Source organism: Micromys minutus, assembly GCF_963924665.1.
Source record: "Micromys minutus genome assembly, chromosome: 2".
Taxonomy (NCBI): Eukaryota; Metazoa; Chordata; class Mammalia; order Rodentia; family Muridae; genus Micromys; species Micromys minutus.
The window spans coordinates 14,200,899-14,218,153 of record NC_137971.1 but is presented as its reverse complement, the minus strand read 5'-3'; the positions used below and the strand labels follow the sequence as shown (position 1 = coordinate 14,218,153).

Here is a 17,255-nt window from a genome sequence, read left to right as displayed (position 1 = left end):
AATAAAAGAGGAAAAACTTATGTGAGTTGTAATTTCATACACACACACACACTGACACACACAGGTTCAAGCATGTGCACACACACAGGTTCAAGCATGTGCACACACACACACACTAGGAATCATGTGTATACACAAAGGCAAGCAAGCATCTGTATACACACACACACACACACACACACACACAGACACACACACGTCTTCCTCTAATACACCAAATAAATATTCCCTTATTTCAGTCAACATACTTGTTGATGGAATAAGCAAGGAAATGGGTAAATGACAGGCAGGTCAGACATGTTTATTAGAAAAACTTTAATTTAGGTGTTATCACCCCCATATCTGCCAGCTAGAAAATGGGATAGGAGAGAGGAATTAGCACCTCTAAGATGTGCTGTGGGTATCATGGCACGGCATCAGGGACATTAGTTGTGGCCTCAGGTGCTAACCTCAGCCTGTGCATCCTTCCATGCCTGGCGTACTGAGATCTTCACTTTGAAAGGGTCGATCAGAAAGACCACCTTGGGGTCACCCTCAAGGCAGGGCAGTTGTTTATCATCTGACACATGCAAGTCAAACCTCTGCAGCAGAAAAGCCGTGATAATGAAGAGCTCCTGACGGGCCAGAACCTCTCCGATGCAGGATCGAGGACCAGCTCCAAAGGGCAAGTAACTTGGTGTGGGTGTAATGAGATGGCTTCCTGTTGGATCTAAGAAGCGCTCTGGGGACAAAGGGAAATGTCAGTCAGGGGCCAAGCTATGCCCAGGTTTCCTCAACCTGCTTTTAGGGCATGAGGAAATAAATATTTAGTAAGGATGGTGAGGGAGAAAAAGGGGGTCCCTGAAGAAACTGTCCCATTTCAATTGAAGATGGACAGGCCTCATGGGAGTCAGATACCAGCAGACTTCCCACAGAAGATATTTGGAGAGTTGCAACCCCCATCTGTGAAGAGTCTGTGGCAATCTCCATCGGGATGAGAATGGTAACAGGCCTATGAGGATGCAGCCAAGAGGTTTCTGGTGACAAGCTTAGTGGGTAGGAAGGAGTGCTGTCCCCAAGGAACAGGATCCTGGCTGACTGTGTGGCCAGAGGACTGGAACGGGAAGGATGAGGACTCACCAGGCAGGAACTTATCAGGCTGGCTCCATTCCTTCTTGTCGTGATGGAGTGCCCAGAGGTTGATGACCACATGTGTGTCCTTGGGGATGGTAAACTCTCCAATGCTAACCCAGACATGCAGAAGAAAAAGGAGGTTTGTCTTCCCCTCTCTGCCAAACCCAACATCTCTACTTGGGGGATATGGGGGGGAGGAACCCTCTCCCATTCCCAATCATTCCTTTCCCTCAATTTCTTGCTTCTGTCATTACTGCATTGCCAGTCTTATCATTGCCTATCAACCCTATTTATGTGGACATATGTGTTAGTCAGCACTTGGGTGTCTGTTTCAGAAGCTGGTGTGCATGATTGCATGCATGGGTGTATGTTTGTATTTTATATATATATATATATATATATATATATATATATATATATATAGTGAGAGACAGAGAGAGAGAGAGAGACAGAGAGAGAGAGACAGAGAGAGAGAGAGACAGAGAGAGAGAGACAGAGAGACAGAGGCAGAGAATGTATTACCACCATCTGCTGACATTGGAACATTAATCACCCTGTTATTTAGCCCAGACCTGTGTCTCCAAGGGCAGCAGGAAGATTGATGGGAAGCCAGATGCCAATGCAACTTAGTCAGTGGAGATCACTGGGGGTAGATACAGTGGCTAGGGCAGGGGAATTGACAGCAGTGGTCTCTGTTTGACTCTAGGTTGATCAGCAACGAAGGCCTGAGGAACCAACTGGGCCAGCTAGAGGCTGCTTCCTAGGCTGAGTGCCTCGGAAGAAGGGCTTACCTGGAATTAGTGTTAGCCTTGTGAGGGATGAGCATGGGGGCCACTGGCCTGATACGAAGCACTTCTCGGATCGTGGCCTCCAGCATGAGGAGGTGAGTGCGGTCAGTGAAGGTTGGTGTTCGGCCGAAGCCTACATGTTGGTCAATCTCCTTTTGGATCTTCTTTGTCACCTGAGGGCCAGAACAAGGTCGTAGGACCAGGTTGTTCAAGTCTAAGAGAGACATGGGCTTAGCAGAGCCCAGTGGTCATACCCAGAACAGCCTGGAATGGTTCTATCCAGTGATGGCTTTGTGGGGTGGGCCTTGTTTCTAGAGGTTCGTTGAACCTTAACCCAGAGCCAGAGTCAGCCGCTGCTTGTGTGAGGGGCTGAGGTTATCTGTACAGAGACTGCGGGCATCACCCCCACCTCACATGGGGCTGCTTGGATCCTACAGGAAAACAAGTGGAGGAGACACTCACCTCAGGGTTGTGCACCAGGAAAGCCAGGATCCACTTCAGCACAGATGTAGTTGTCTCTATACCAGCCCCAAAGATGTCTCCCACCGTGGCGAGGATGTGCTTGTCTGAAAACACATTTGGGTCCTGGCCTTCAATGCTGTTATTGTTGTCTGTGTTCATCTGGGCTTGAATCAGAATGTCCATTAGGCAGGAGATAGATTCACTGTTGAATTTCTCCTGGGGTGAGAGCCAGTGAGAGAGGAGGATGAGGACGGAGCCTCACTCCCAACATCCCCCACCTCACTCCAGAGATGCAGCAAGTCTTCTGGTGCTGGAGGCTGGACAGGACAGAGGTGGGGGTGACCCTGGGCCATCTTCTGTATCCCCTTAGAACCATTTCAGTTACTCACTTCCCCTCTTCCAGTTATGAATAGGTCAGTTTCCAGTCATTGCCCATCATGTGCCAGCCCCTGCCAGGCTGCAGGGACCTCAAGGTGTCCAAAGCACACCCTATTTTGCTCTCAAGACATCTTCACCCTCATAGCTGCCTCTGCCTGATCACTTACCTTACATTTTTCATAGATTTCAGCCAGCGTTTCATCTCGAACTTTAACAGATCTCGTTATTATTTCCAAGGCCTTGCTGGGGAAAATCTGCGAACAGAAGGAAACGTCAACTCCATCTATGCGAGTAGGAAAATCCTTCCTGGGAGGCACACTTCAGCTTTCTGTTTAAGAAAGTCCACACAGCAGTCAGGACCTTCACTGAGGAAGGCAAGAAGATGGAGTAATGAGGTTCCTGGGGACCGAAGGACAACTTTAAATGATGAAGGACAGGGTGGACACCTCATGTTCTCGGTTCAATTCAACACCAAGCCTTCCCTTCCCATAAGTCAGACTTGAGACTGAGGACTTGGACAAGTTCCTCAAGTGGGTGAAGCCTCTGTCTGTCTCTCATCAGCACCGTGAGGATAATAGGACATACCTCCAGAGGGAAGTCAAGGGCAAACACTTATAGGGTGCTTACTGTTGGCAAACGACAATCAGAAAATAATAGCTTATTATACAGGACATGAGAAAGATACCCAGCAGGCGCCATAGTATATGTTTATAGTCCTAGCACTTGGGACTTGGAGGCAGGTGGATGAAATTTTAAGAGTCTTTCTTAGTTCCATAGATTCTTGGAGGCCAGCGTAAGCTACGAGAGATTCAGCCTCGAGGGTAAACTGCTGACTAAGTGTCTGCGGAAGTGTGAGACAGAACAGATGATCGGAGGATGAGTTGGAAGAGAAAGATGGTCATGGAATTTGGAAGAACTGGGGACACCGAAAACACTGCCCCAGGGAGATGTAGAAGTGGAAGTGTTGGCTTCATTCTCACCGTCAACCACGGGAATATGTCCAGCAGATTTCCGCGACTCAGGGCATCCAGGATACTGTCGGAAAAATTCTTTATGGTGATCAGTTTGGGATCCTTTTTCTCGTAAGATATGTTGAAACAGATGACACAGATAATGTTGATTACCGACATGGAGATCGGCGTAGACAGGTCTACAGACTCCCCATCGTGTGTGAGTATCAAGTCACACAGTGAGTTGGCTTCCTGACATACTGACAAGAGAGGGAAATTGGAAGCGTCACCTCTCACCAGGGTTTTAACCAGGGATAGGCATAGAGAGCCAATGACCACTTGATGGCAGCACCCTCTAAGAAATGGCTGCCTCCAGCCACCCAGCATCCTTCCCCCCCCCACCCCAAGCCCCCTAGCCCTGGGGTTAGCCTTTCACTCACTCATCTTCTCCAGTTTCTGGTCATCCCGGAACAGGGCAAAGGTACTGAACACCAGCTTTCGGTGCAACTGCCAGGAGCTACCAGCATCAGCAAAGGCGACGCCTTTTCCTTGGTCCGACAAGAGGCTTAGAGTCACCTTTGGTTGGAGAGCAGGCAAGGCTGAAGGCATTATTAGGCAAACTCCTGCAGCCCTTAGGCTCTGTAGTCCTGAGACATTTTTGAGCTCCCCATGCCTCTCTTACTTAGTTGGACAGCCCTAAAGTCCTTGCTAAAGTTTCATGAAAGGCAGTGTGGTGCAGAGACAGAAAGAACCTTGGATTTCATCAGGAGGAACCCTCTAGGCCTCCCACTTCAGTTTTTGACCTGGAAAGTCAGCTATGGGTGAGATGAGCTATGTGGGCCTGTCCTAGGGACAAGGAGATTGAGAGACTCCCAGGACAGCTCTGGTTTTGCTCCCACCCCCTGGGCTGCTAAAGCCACAGAATCCCTTTCCACCGCTGGCCTCAGACACTCCATTGGAGACAGCAGAAGTTTTATCCTCCCCGGATGAACTTATGCTTGAGCTATGTTCTCTAAAAGATGATGCCTGCAAAAGCATATTGTAGCATCTCCTTCTCCATCCCTGACTCCCATAAACATCCCTGGCTAGTCTCTTTTATTCTTGAGGGTGGTGGTTTTTAATTTTTTACTTTGCTTCTTTGTTTCTTTCTTTCGTTTTTCCTTCCTTCCTTCCTTTCTTTTTCTTTCTCTCTCTTTCTTCCTTCCTTTTTTCCTTCCTTTCTTTCTTCCTTCTTCCTTCCTTCCTTCCTTCCTTTCTCTCTAGTGTTTATTTATTTGATTTGGAGACAGGGTCTTCCTGTATAACATTGGCTATGCAGAAACCCACTCTGTAGACCAGGCTGGCCTCAAACCACAGAGAATTGCCTACCTCTGCCTCCCAAGTGCTGGCATTAGAGGCTTGCACAACAATCATTTGACATAGTTTATTCATTTGCTTCTGAATGGAACCCAAAATTTTATGAGCAGCCTCTCTCATTGACTAGCCCATGGAAAATGCATGTTTAGGCCTGCTCAAAGCTGAGGACAGTCATCCTGTATTGGGGAGCTCAGGGAAATACTTGCAACCAGTCACAGGTACACAGGCTGTTTGTAGGATGGTTTCTCAATAGCACTGAATAGAAGAGGTCACACGCCTTAAAATACTACTGAACGTCCCTGTCCCCTGTCCTCCCTTTTCCTCTAATATCCCCCAGCTCTCTGATGAAGAAGCCATATAAGAGAAATTGCAGTCTTAGCCCTCTGTGAGGCCAGCTGCTTCTCCAAGCATCCTCCTGTGGAGGACGCAGCCAGTGCCCTATTTCTCACCAGAGTCACACCTACAGAGAAGTTTAGGTCTGGGTCTGGGTAAGGGCTTTGCCTACATGTTCTGGAATGATTAGCATAGCATAGAGGGGAAGTTGAGTGGCTTGCAGGCTTCTCAGCTCTGCAGGTCCCTGACCATCTTGCTGGACAGGACATTCAAGAGTTTCTCTTTAGTTCCTCTTCCCCACTTTAGAGGTTCACTGGGGTCTTGAGAAAGTGGTCCCATGGGTCTGATTTTGAAAGAACTAAGAAGTGTACAATCCCAGGGACTGAGGAGAAGGAGGGTTGGTTTTACTTACCATCTGAGGCCGACCAGAGAATTCTTTTCCCTTCTTGATGAGCACCTCCCTGGCCAGCGGATAGTGACCGATGATCACCGTAGTCGTGGTCCCCAGCCGAAGAGAATAGATGGGACCATACTTTTCCTGAAGCTTGAAGAAGTGCAGATGCATATGACCTCGTCTGGGGAGGAACGGCAGACTGCCCACCAGGGGCAGGAAGGGAAGGCTTCTGGGGAACGTGGCATCAGGTGTCTTTGACTCAGGCCAAAAGAAATAGGCTAGGAGGAGCAGCAAGAGACCCACAAGTTCCCACATGGCAGCCCGGTGTAAGCAGACGTCCAGCTGTGGAGTGGAGAAGCCACAGCAACTTCAACAGCAAAGGAGGACTTTTAAAAGGCGTTCCTGGTTGTCACCTTGAACAAGTTGTGTTATCTCTTGGCCTGAAGAAGTTTATCCTGGAATGAATCCAAGCCTGAGTCCTCACCCAGCAAAGGAAGGAAGAGGAGAGGGAATGTGGCCTCTTCAAGAGTTGGCTCAGATGCTGGATGAACTCCTGGAGGAGGAGCTAGTTGAGGAGGGGAGAGCTGGTCGTTTCCCTGGGGGCTTCTGCACTAGGGATGCTCCCAGAGGCAAATTTGTCAGAATGAGATCACGTTTTAGAGTCAAAAGTGCTGTTCAGTTAATATCTGATGTCATCAGGTTGCAGCTAGACAAAGATGTCAAGGAGACTTCATTCTTATTATCTGATAGTTGAGGAGAAAGAGATCTTCAAGGGTTAGTTAGCATAAGGTCACATAAGACAGTGATGATAAGAACCTGGAAGTCCGGGCTTTTCCTGGCTATCAGATATAGAACATCAGCTCAAGAGCCATTTTTGGTCTTTGTTCAAATCTAGCTTGGTCACTTTCTAGGTATGTGCTCTTGAGTGAGCTATTCAATCTGAAATCAACCATTTTATCATGTGACTATAATATATATATAACATAAAATACATCATTTAAAATCTTTAACTAAGGGCTGGAGAAATGGCTTAGCAGTTAAGATGGCTCACTGCTCTTCCAGAAGACCTAGGTTTGATTTTCAGCACTGACAGGGCAGCTCACAACTTTCTATAAGTCTGATTCCCAGGGTCTAGTGCTGTCTTCTGGCCCCTGAAAGCATCAGAGGTGCACACAGTATGCCTACATATATGCAGGTAAAACACTCACCATGTAAAATTATAAAATACTGGTTCAAAATTATATACAATACCTAACTAGTATCGTAAACACAAACACACAGAAGAGCATTTTTAACTATCACTTAAGAATCATTACATTTCTATAAAACCATCTTCAAATGGTCAAAACATGTCTTTGAGCCTTTAAAATTAGGCATGGCTATCTAAACAAAATCCTCTATCTAATCGATGTGAAAATGCTGACTGCTAATAGGATCACCGATTGAAAGTTTTAATGTATGTCTCAGCACTCTATAATAAAAGAGATAAAAATTATAGTTAAAAAAAAGAATTATTACATTTGAGCCATCTCTGTCTCTTTAATCCTTTTGAAAGGTTCATTTTGGGCATGGAAATGCCAGGACTCACCTGTAACCCCAGCACTCAGGAGGCAGGTCCTGGAGGGTCAGGCCAGCCTCAGTTTCACAGAAAGTTCGAAGTTACCCTGGAAAGACTATGTTCCACTCCAAATCAATAGCAGATGGGTTGCATTTTAGGAGTTCAAATCTTGTGCAATGAGTTACACAACTGTGAGCATTAGCCACTTCCAAAGCTTTCACCCCTCCTGACTGACACCAGAGCCATTAAGTAAAACTCTCCAACCCTCCTTCCAGATCCGGACGCATCTGAACTACTTTGTCTATGAACACGCTTATTCCTCGATTTCATTCAGTTGCTATTGCTGTGATAAAGGCCATGACCAAAAGGAGTTCTTGGAGAGGAAAGGAGTTCTTTGGCTTATCCATCCCAGGTCACAGTCACCGAGAAGCCAAGGCAGGAACCCGGAGGCAGGAGCTGAAGCCGAAATCATGGAGCAGTGATCCCCCCGCCTTCTTACATAACCTATACCACTTGTTCATAGAGGTAGGTGCACCTAGGTGAGCTGGGCCCTCCCACAAAATTATTAATCAAGAAAATGCTGCCACACACTTCCCTACAGGCCAATCTGATGAGGCAACTTCTCAGCTGAGTTCCTTTTTGCCCTGGATTGTCCAATTCGTGTCAAGTTGGCAAGAACTGCCAGCACATTTGACCCTCGACACCTGTAAAATTATAAAATAATATAAAGCTGGTAAAGCTTTAAAGCTTCCACGGTCTTTAGAAAATTTGACATTAACATCCCACAGTATCAGCTCAGGCCTGGTGGCATACACCTTTAATCCCAGCACTCAGGAGGTCCAGACAAGTGAATCTCTATGAGTTTGAAGCTGGCCTGGTTTACACAGTGAAACTGTCTCAAAAGGAAAAAAAAAATCCAAATTTTCTTTAAACATTACTTTAAAAGTCCAAATTCTCTTAAGTCAGTGATCTGTAAAATCAGAAATAAGTTACATACTTTGTTCTTACTCCAAGACAGAAGAAGCGGGGGCAGTCTAATCAAATCAAATCAGAACCAAGTCCACAAGTGTTAATCTCTCTGACACCTGCCGCTCACTGTATTTTGGGCTCCAGGGGCTCCATTTCCCCAGCTCTGTCATTTGTAGCTCGTGTGTCCTTCCTCTTCTCGGGCTGCTCCATTCCACAGCTGCTCTTGGGCCTGGAGGTCCTGCTGCAGTGCTGCTATCCTCCCTGTGCTGGGGTCTCCACTGGAACTGAGGCAGCACCTTCACCAGTAGCATCTTGCAGCCTTTCTTTAGAGACTCCATCCCTGCCCTACAGTGCCAAACCTCAGCCGTCCTCCACGACTCCTCCATGACTAGGGGACTTTTCATATAACCAAGTCTGGCTGTTGGCACGAGGTGAGCCTTGGCCTCTCTGGACCACAGCTTCTCTGTGCTGACCCTGATGCAATATTGCCAGAAGATTTTACCTCATTGGTGCAGTTCTCTTAATCATAGCAAAGCAAAGGTTTCACTTTGGTGAAACTGGGTTCCCTCTCTCTCTCTCTCTCTCTCTCTCTCTCTCTCTCTCTCTCTCTCTCTCTCTATATATATATATATATATATATATATATATATATATATATATTGTTTGTGGTTGTAAAAAGATGTGTTTATTTTTATTTTGTGATTATGAGTATTTTCCAGCATAATTGTAAACACAGACAGTATGTCTTACACTGTCCCCGCAGAAGCCAGAACAGAGTGTCAGACCCCATGGACCTGGACTTATAGATGTCTGTAAATTGCTATGTGGGTTCTGAGAATTGAACCTAGTTCTCTGTTAGAACAGAAAGCATTTTTAACTTCTGAGCCATCTCTCCAGCCCCAAGGATCTCCTGTTTATCCCACCTGGTTCTTCAGCTCCAGTTGATCAGACATCACATAAACCTGATCTAGAATATCACCCAAATGGGCTTCCTAGAGTCTTTACTTGGATTGTTCTTCCAAAGGACCTGGGTTCAATTCCCAGCCCCCACATGGCTGCTCACAAACTGTAACTCCATTTTCAGAAAGTGATACCCTCCCACAGACATGTGTGTAAGCAAAACCCCAATGTGCATAAAATAAAATAAATTAAAAGGAGAGACAGTTATCATAATTTGGGGGTTTCCCCATACATTTCCTGGTGCATGAGAAGGTTTGCTTTCCCAACTGGTGAGACGTTTCCAGCCCATGGAGCACTGATAGATGATTGTCCTAGTTGGCATGTGACTAAGAGGAGAGCGTGGTACTTATCTGAGTGTATGTATGGGTACCCTGTACATGCTTGGTGCTTGCAGAGGTCAGAAGAAGGAGTTGGACCCCCTGGATCTGGACCTGGAATATTTGTGAGCCGCCATATTGGTAGGTGGAACAGAATCCAGGTCCTTCTTCAGGTGCTCTTCTCTGTGCCATCTCTCTAGTAGCATCACCAGACTCTTGAACTTTAGAAGTGTATACTTATTCTTTACTTAAGTGTATGAGTGAGTGTGTATCCATGTGTGTGAGTGCCCATGAAGGCCAGAAGAGAGCATCAGATCCCCTGGAGCTGGAGTTACTAGAAGTTGTAAAGTGCCTTGTGTACATGTTGGGAACTGATCCTGGGTCTTTTGGAAGAGCTATGTGCTCCTAACCTCTCGGCCATTTCTTTATCCTCTTCAATCAGACTCTTGACAGGGTAATATGATGAAGGTGTCTTTATTCCTCATTCATTGTGTGCTTTGCATTTCGGCCTCTCAGCCCACCATACTATTGAATCTGCTGTTAATAAGGTCAACAGTGACTTCTTGCTTGCCAAGTGCTTTGGCTCTCCTTCAGACTCCCCTTCATAAAACACTCCACTAACATCATCAGCTGTTTGCTTTTCTTCAACCCTCTTCTAGTGTTCTTTGAATTCTCTTGACCTTATGTAAGTCAAGGTTCCTTCATCGGCCTTTGGGCCTTCGCCATCAGCATCCTCTTTGGATGATCTTCCCCCATCAAGGTCTTAACCGTCATCAGTATTCAACACTTAAACAGGAGCTGATACTGACCTTCAGATTGAAGATCTTTATACTACAGATGTCAGCTGTTGGCTCTCAACACTCATCTCCACCAATGGCTTCTGCACAAGTGCCTTGTCCTAACTGAAGCAGGAGAATTTAGTCTAAGGAGAAACAGTTCTCAGAATAGAAAGGGGTGGGGGGCATGAGATGGCGAAGCTGGTAAAGGTGTCTGCTGCCAACTTTGATAACCTGAGTTTGATCCCAGAACTTTGAAGGAGGGTACTGACTCTTGAAAACTGTCCTATGATGTGTGCCATGACACAAGTGTACACACACACACACACACACACACACACACACACTAAATATAAGTGTACCAAATAGTCATTAGAGATGTAGGCAGCTGTCTTAGATGCTGAAAGACACATGTAATGGAAACGTATTTTTCATTAAAATTAAAATCAGATTTTAAAATTATTGTTGTTTGTTTGTTGTGTGTATGTGTGTTTTGTGACAGGGTCTCACTATGTAGGTCTTCCTGGGCTGAAACTCATTATGTAGACCAGGCTGGTCTTGAAGTCACAGAGACCTACCTGTCTCTATTTACGGAATGCTGGGATTAAAGGTACGCAGACCGAAGACCATTCCCAGCAAAAACCGGTTCTTTAAATGACTAATGCAGTTGCTGAATACAAAGCTAGAGCAAGCTACCTCTTTTAACAATGATGATGAATCATCAAAGCCTGAAATCACATGGGGTGAAGCACCCCCTGGTGTCTGCTTCCTACTCTGCTTAGCTATGGGCAAGCAGTGCCATGCTTCCATTGCTACTGTGCCTTCAGCACCAGGATGAACTGAATCCCCTCAAACCACTGGAGAGATGTAGTCAGACACGACTGTGGGCAAAGGCATGGAGCTCATACAATATCATTCTTGCAAAGCAGTGTGCAACATGCTTGGTCGAAGAACTCTCTCAAACTCCATGAGCCTGGCCATGTTCTACTGGGAATGAAATTGTAAGGTCTTTCTGAATGAAAAGTTCTAAGAAAAGGCTGGGCATGGAGGCACATACCTGTAATCCCGAAGGTAGAGGCAGGACGATTAGGTGTTCAAGGCCGCCTAGTGCAATAAAATAAATTTAAAGTCTGCTCCCAAACACAAAAATTAAAAACACGCCCCCAAACAGATGTTATCACCCAGTAGCAAACAAAAACTGTTCCAAGCTTTTTGTACTTGTTATTAAAGAAGAGGTTTCCACTGCAAGATATTAAGAGCAAAAAAAAAAAAAAAAAAAAAAAAAAAAAAAAAAAAAAAAAAAAAAAAGCAAAGCAAAACAAAAAAGCTCCAACAGTCAGTTAGCATCGTGCTGGGATTTTGTTCAATCCTAAATTTCACCCCCAGGTTCCACCTCTTCATTTCCCTCTGCATTCCCTAATAAAATTAGCGCTCTTGTTATTAAACACAAGCTTGCCTCCCCCCCCCCCCCCCCCCCCCGTCCTCTTCCCCTTCTTCCTCCCTTTCCTCTTCCCCTTCCTCCTCTTCCTCCTCCCCCACTCCCCCTCCTCCTCCCTTTCCTCCACCCCTTCCTCCACCCCTTCCTCCTCCCCTTCCTTCTCTCCCTCCTTTTGGTTTTTCAAGGTACGGTTCCCCTGTGTAGCCCCAGGTATCTTGGAATGCTCTCTGAAGTCCAGGTTGTCTTCGAACTCCCAGAGGTCCCCCTGCCCCTGCCTCCCAAGAACCGAGATTCAGGGCATGTGCTACTATGGCCCAGTCACTAGTTACTTTCTTAAATAGGTAAAATGATCTTTTAAAATGTTAATAAAGGAATCCTATAAATTACTATATGTCTGAATATGACGTTTAAAAACATTATTTACCGAAACTCATATAGAAGGGAAAAGATAATTTAAACCGATCTTTGTTTGTCTTAGATGTAGAATTGATAATTCTCCCAGAAGAAAGTGCCAGGAACATAGAATACTGTTGTCTGATTTTTTTAAAAATGATTTTATTTTAAGTTATGGGTCTGTTATGGTGTGTATGTCCGTGTATGTGCATGTGCTAGAGGCACCGGATGGTCCTGAAGTTGAAGTTACCGGTGTTTGTGAGCTGCTTGATGTGGGTGCTGAGAATCCAGCTCAGGTCCTCTGCAAAAGCTGTTTGTGCTTTTAACCACTGAATCATCTCTCTAGTCACTCTCCAGATCCGTTTTTGTCTTATGTGTCAGAGTTTTGGTTTTCAGTGATGAAAGGTCCTTAGGTCTATCAGGAGAGTGTGTTTGGAAGGGATTATGGGACCCCAAGTCAAAGTCTTGCTTTCTCTTTTGAGATGTGCCTGAGGGTCCACACCAGAACCTTACAATCCTATTTGAACTTTTGGCCTCCAAAACAATGAGCTAAAGAAACCTCTTGGGGGTCCCATACGGGTCAACATGAGGATCCAGAAGTGTTATTTCTGCTCGGGGCGGATCTATCCAGGCCAGGGCATGATGTTCGTCCGCAACAATTGCAAGGTGTTTCAAGTCTGCAAATCTAAGTGTCGTAAAAACTTCAAGAAGAGGAACCCACGCCAACGTCAGGTGGACTAAAGCCTTCCATAAAGCAACAGGCAAAGAACTCACAGTGGACAACACATTTGAATTTGAAAACCGCAGAACCGAGCCCGTGAAATTGATGCAATGAAGAGAGTTGAAGAGACCAAACAGAAGCGCCAGGCTAAATGTATAATGAACAGCTTGAAGAAAAACGAAGAGCTACAGAAGGTTCGGGACATCAAAGAGGTCAAACATAACGTCCATCTTATCCGGGCTCCTCTTGCAGGCGAAGGAAAGCAGCTGGAGGCAGAAATGGTCCAGCAGTTACCGGAGGATGCGGACGTGGAGGAAGCTTCCTAACGATGCTGCCTGCAACCGGCCCTGTGCACACTGGAGTCCAGCGGAGACTTTCAGCCCTTATGTTACTGATTGGTTCCATAAGGTCCCTCTGACAAGGGTGACTCAACGTGCAGCCTGTAAAAGCATCCGCTTGTGGGTGTTAGGTCTCAGCTCAGCGTTCTGCTTCACTGTGATGTGCTCATGCAAACAGGAAAGTTTGTGTGTAGATGAAGACATGAACTGTGGACATACCATGGTGGAGCCAACCGTCTTCCAGTGTGAAATCTGAAATGATGTAATATTTTTCTTGCATTGGGATAGTCTGTTTCTTAGGGTTATTGAAATGGAGGTTACACAGAAACTGACTGTTCTCATGTCTAGCTGAGTCTCTTTTGTTTTGGTCTAGAATGTTTGGTAACTTCTTAGAGTTGCATATTGCATCACAGAGTTGAATAATGTTGGGCCATCTGATCTTGGCTTCAGCCATTCTAATAGGCAGCTGTGATGGTGGAGGTGAGCCAGTGATAAACTTTGCATGAATGGCACCTTGCTATTTATGCTTTGGAGAATGCTCAGTTCCAAGTTGTGACATCTGTCCCAAAGATTCTCCTCTCCTTCCAGCCCATCAGTGATCTAGAAGCAGAAGAATCTTGGTGCCTTTCAAAGTTTAGTGTGCAGTTTTCTTTTCCTTCTTATTTATTTATTTATTTATTTATTGATTTATTGATTGATTGATTGAAACAGGATCTCTTTGTCTAGCTCTGGCTGTCCTGAAACTCACTCTGTAGACCAGGCTGCCTTGAAGATTCACCTACCCTTGGCTCCCCAGTTCTGGGATTAAAGGCATGAACCATAATATCTAGCATTTTTTATTTTTATTTTTTTTAAACCTTAAGGCTCAGTGGTTAAGAGCACTTGACTGCTCTTCCAGAGATCCCGAGTTCAAAGTCCAACAACCACATGGTGACTCACAACCATCTGTAAAGAGATCTGATGCCCTCTTCTGGTGTGTCTGAAGACAGCTACAGTGTACTCACATATAATAAATAAATAAATCTAGAAAAAGAAAAAAACAACCAAAAAGAAACTCTGGCTTTGGAAAGTAGAATTTGTGGATAGAATGCTGACTATTATTTGTACACAAGTAAAACCCTTTCTAAAGTTAAAAAAGGAAACCTCTTTATTTTACAGGTTATCCTACCTCAAATATTTTGTTATAACATTGAAAAATAGAGTAAACCGCATATAGTGGTACAAGCTTGTAATCTTCAGGAGGCTGAGGCAGGAGGATCATGAGTTTGAGACCTGGCTAAGCTAAATAGTGTAATCCTTTCTCAACAAATGAACAAAAATAACAAAATTCATCCTCCAAATAAATTCCCAATAACAAAAAGACTAATACAGAGATGATCCACTAATGAATCATACCAAACACTTAAGGGAAATGATGCTGACTCTCTATGCTTTTTTTAAGAAGATAGACTGACCAGTGGTGGTACATGCTTTTAATCCCAGCACCTGTGAGGCAGAGACAGGAGGATCTCTGTGAGTTTGAGACCAGCTTAGTCTACAGATTGAGTTCTAGGACAGCCAGGGCTACAGAGTAAAACCCTGTCTCAAAAGGCCAAAAGCAGACAGACAGATAGATAGATAGACAGATAGATAGATAGATAGATAGATAGATAGATAGAGATAGATAGATAAATAGATGTAGATAGATGATATATAGATGATAGATAATAGATAAAGATAGATGATAGATAGATAGATAGATAGATAAATAGAAAGTAAACACGGAGGAACATTCCCTGATTAATTGTATAAAGGGAGCCACATCTTAATATCAAAAGCAGATAAAGATATTCCCTTCTTTAGAAGATGCATTTTCTTTTATGTGTATGAGTATTTTGTCTGAATGTATCTCTGTCTATGGAAGTCAGAACAGGGAGTCAAACTTAGAACTGTCGTTAGCTATGTTTGTGAGCCAACCATGTAAGTCCTTGGAATCAAACCTGGGTCCTCTACAAGAATAAGTTGCAGGGAACTGTGGAGATCGTCTAGGCTCACTGCATAGAGGCATGCATCATAGGTTTGTCAGGTTAGAGCCTATGGTTCCTGGGGCACTGTGTGCCTTCCCATTCCTGAGAAACTGAGGCACTCCCTTGGGCAGTAAAGATTCAGGACACACTCTTTCAGGCAGTGAAGCATTCAGGCCTCTCGTGGATCTCTGGATGTCCCCTTAGTTGTTAAGGAAATGTGGAAGCAGAACAGGACAAGTGCTCCTAGACACTGATCTTGTGTGCCCTGTATAACTCACACATGTCATTGTACCCTGGAGATGACAACTGCATTGATCCTGGTGATTGCCATTGTAATACATTTCTGATATAAAAAGGTCTTATTGTTCTCAATAAAATTGTCACACCCTCAGTCTCGTTGCTGTGGTCCCTCCTGGGAGGCAGAGAATGTGAGTTTTAGGTCAGCCTGTCTACTTATTGAGTTCTAGGGCAGCTGGAACTATGTGGAGAGGCCTTGTCTTGAAAAAGAGAAAACACGGGCTGGAGAGATGGCTCAGTGGTTAAGAGCACTGACTGCTCTTCCAGAGGTCCTGAGTTCAAATCCCAGCAACCACATGGTGGCTCACAACCATCTGTAATGGGATCTGATGATATCCTCTTCTGGTGTGTCTGAAGACAGCTAGCTACAGTGTACTTACGTGTAATAAATAAATTGTTTAAAAAAAACAATAAAAAAAAAAAGAAAAAAGAAAGAAAAAGAGAAAACACAAATAAAACACACACAAAACAAAAGCATACAACATCTTATGCTATATAGAATTGTATGTAGCATGTTTATGTGACTGGTAGTGATATGTTTGTCAATATCACCATTACCATAAACACACGAGTATGGTGATAACATTTTTAGGATGGCAAAATGGCTAAGTGAGCAAAGGTACTTCCCACCAAGCCTGACAACCTAAGCTCAATCCTCCAGACTCACACAATAAGAGAGAACCGACTCCTGCTTGTTGCCCTCTGACCTCCACATGGATGTTGTAGCACAGAGGTGTCAACAGTACAACAGTACATACATGCACCGGTTAACAGTGAACCGAAAAGTTAGTCTCCAATAAAATCACCACCACACGTATGGCCTGTGGGTTAAACACACACATATGTACACGCTTGTTAGACTATCGTTTAGTCATGAAAAGGAATAACATCGTAGATGAACCTTGAAAACATCGTAAGCGTTAAGCCATGCATACATTTAAAAACATCAGGATTCCACTGGGCTGTGGTTTCTAAATTAGAAAGTAAAATCGAAGTTTCCAGGGCTCGGGTGGTGACTCAGAACTGAAGAGCATGCGTTGTTCTTCAGAAAAGATCCCAGTTTGATTTCCAACACCCACATCAAGCAGCTCACAACGTCCTATGAGACCAGCTTCAGAGGGTTCCAACTCCTCTGAACACTGAAGGCGTCTCCTCTCATGCACACACACACATACACACACACACACACACACACACACACACACACACTTAAAATAATAATAAGATATAACCACAACTTTTATTTGCCTGAAGTAATTGTCATCTCTGAGGCTTACTGCCTCAGTCTGCTAACCTAGTCCCAGTTCTGGAAGCTTCTAGCTCCATACAATCTAATTTAGGCTCTGAGATTTACTGCTGAATAAGCTCCCCCTTGCGCTTTTCTGAGCTCTGGCTGGTTCAACTCAGCTGTTCTGGCTCAAACTCCTCTCCATGCTGACTGATTCAGTCTAGCTTCTCTCTTGGAGGCCTCTGACTAAATTGCTCTGCTTGGCCTCAAACTAACTAGCAATCTGTTCTGATCTTCTGGCTCCTTCTCATTCTCTGGTTCATTTGCCTTTATCTGTGTCTAGCTTGTTCTATCTTCAACATGTCTCTGTAAAACTCTCCTGGTTAACCTGTCTTCTTTCCCCCACCTCTCACTTGCTTGACCTTTTAAGCAGCTCTCCTTTCCTCCCTGTTCTGGGGAGAGTTAGGCATGTCTTACTCT

The 17,255-nt window shown here is 44.8% G+C and overlaps 1 protein-coding gene and 1 pseudogene across 2 annotated transcripts; one reads left to right on the top strand and one right to left on the bottom strand.

Annotated features, from left to right (window-relative positions):
* Nucleotides 1–437: 437 nt before the first annotated feature.
* On the bottom strand, nucleotides 438–6,089 carry CYP17A1 (cytochrome P450 family 17 subfamily A member 1; the record flags this gene model as incomplete). Its single annotated transcript, XM_080911118.1, has 8 exons — nucleotides 438–721; nucleotides 1,120–1,223; nucleotides 1,905–2,074; nucleotides 2,364–2,579; nucleotides 2,909–2,995; nucleotides 3,722–3,951; nucleotides 4,132–4,267; nucleotides 5,793–6,089. 8 exons carry the CDS (start codon nucleotides 6,087–6,089, stop codon nucleotides 438–440), a joined length of 1,524 nt encoding a protein of 507 aa, XP_080767244.1.
* Nucleotides 6,090–12,770: 6,681 nt separating this feature from the next.
* Nucleotides 12,771–13,232, top strand: LOC308416524 (putative ribosome biogenesis protein RLP24; annotated as a pseudogene). The gene has a single exon. The product of its transcript is annotated as a putative ribosome biogenesis protein RLP24 (transcript).
* Nucleotides 13,233–17,255: the final 4,023 nt, after the last annotated feature.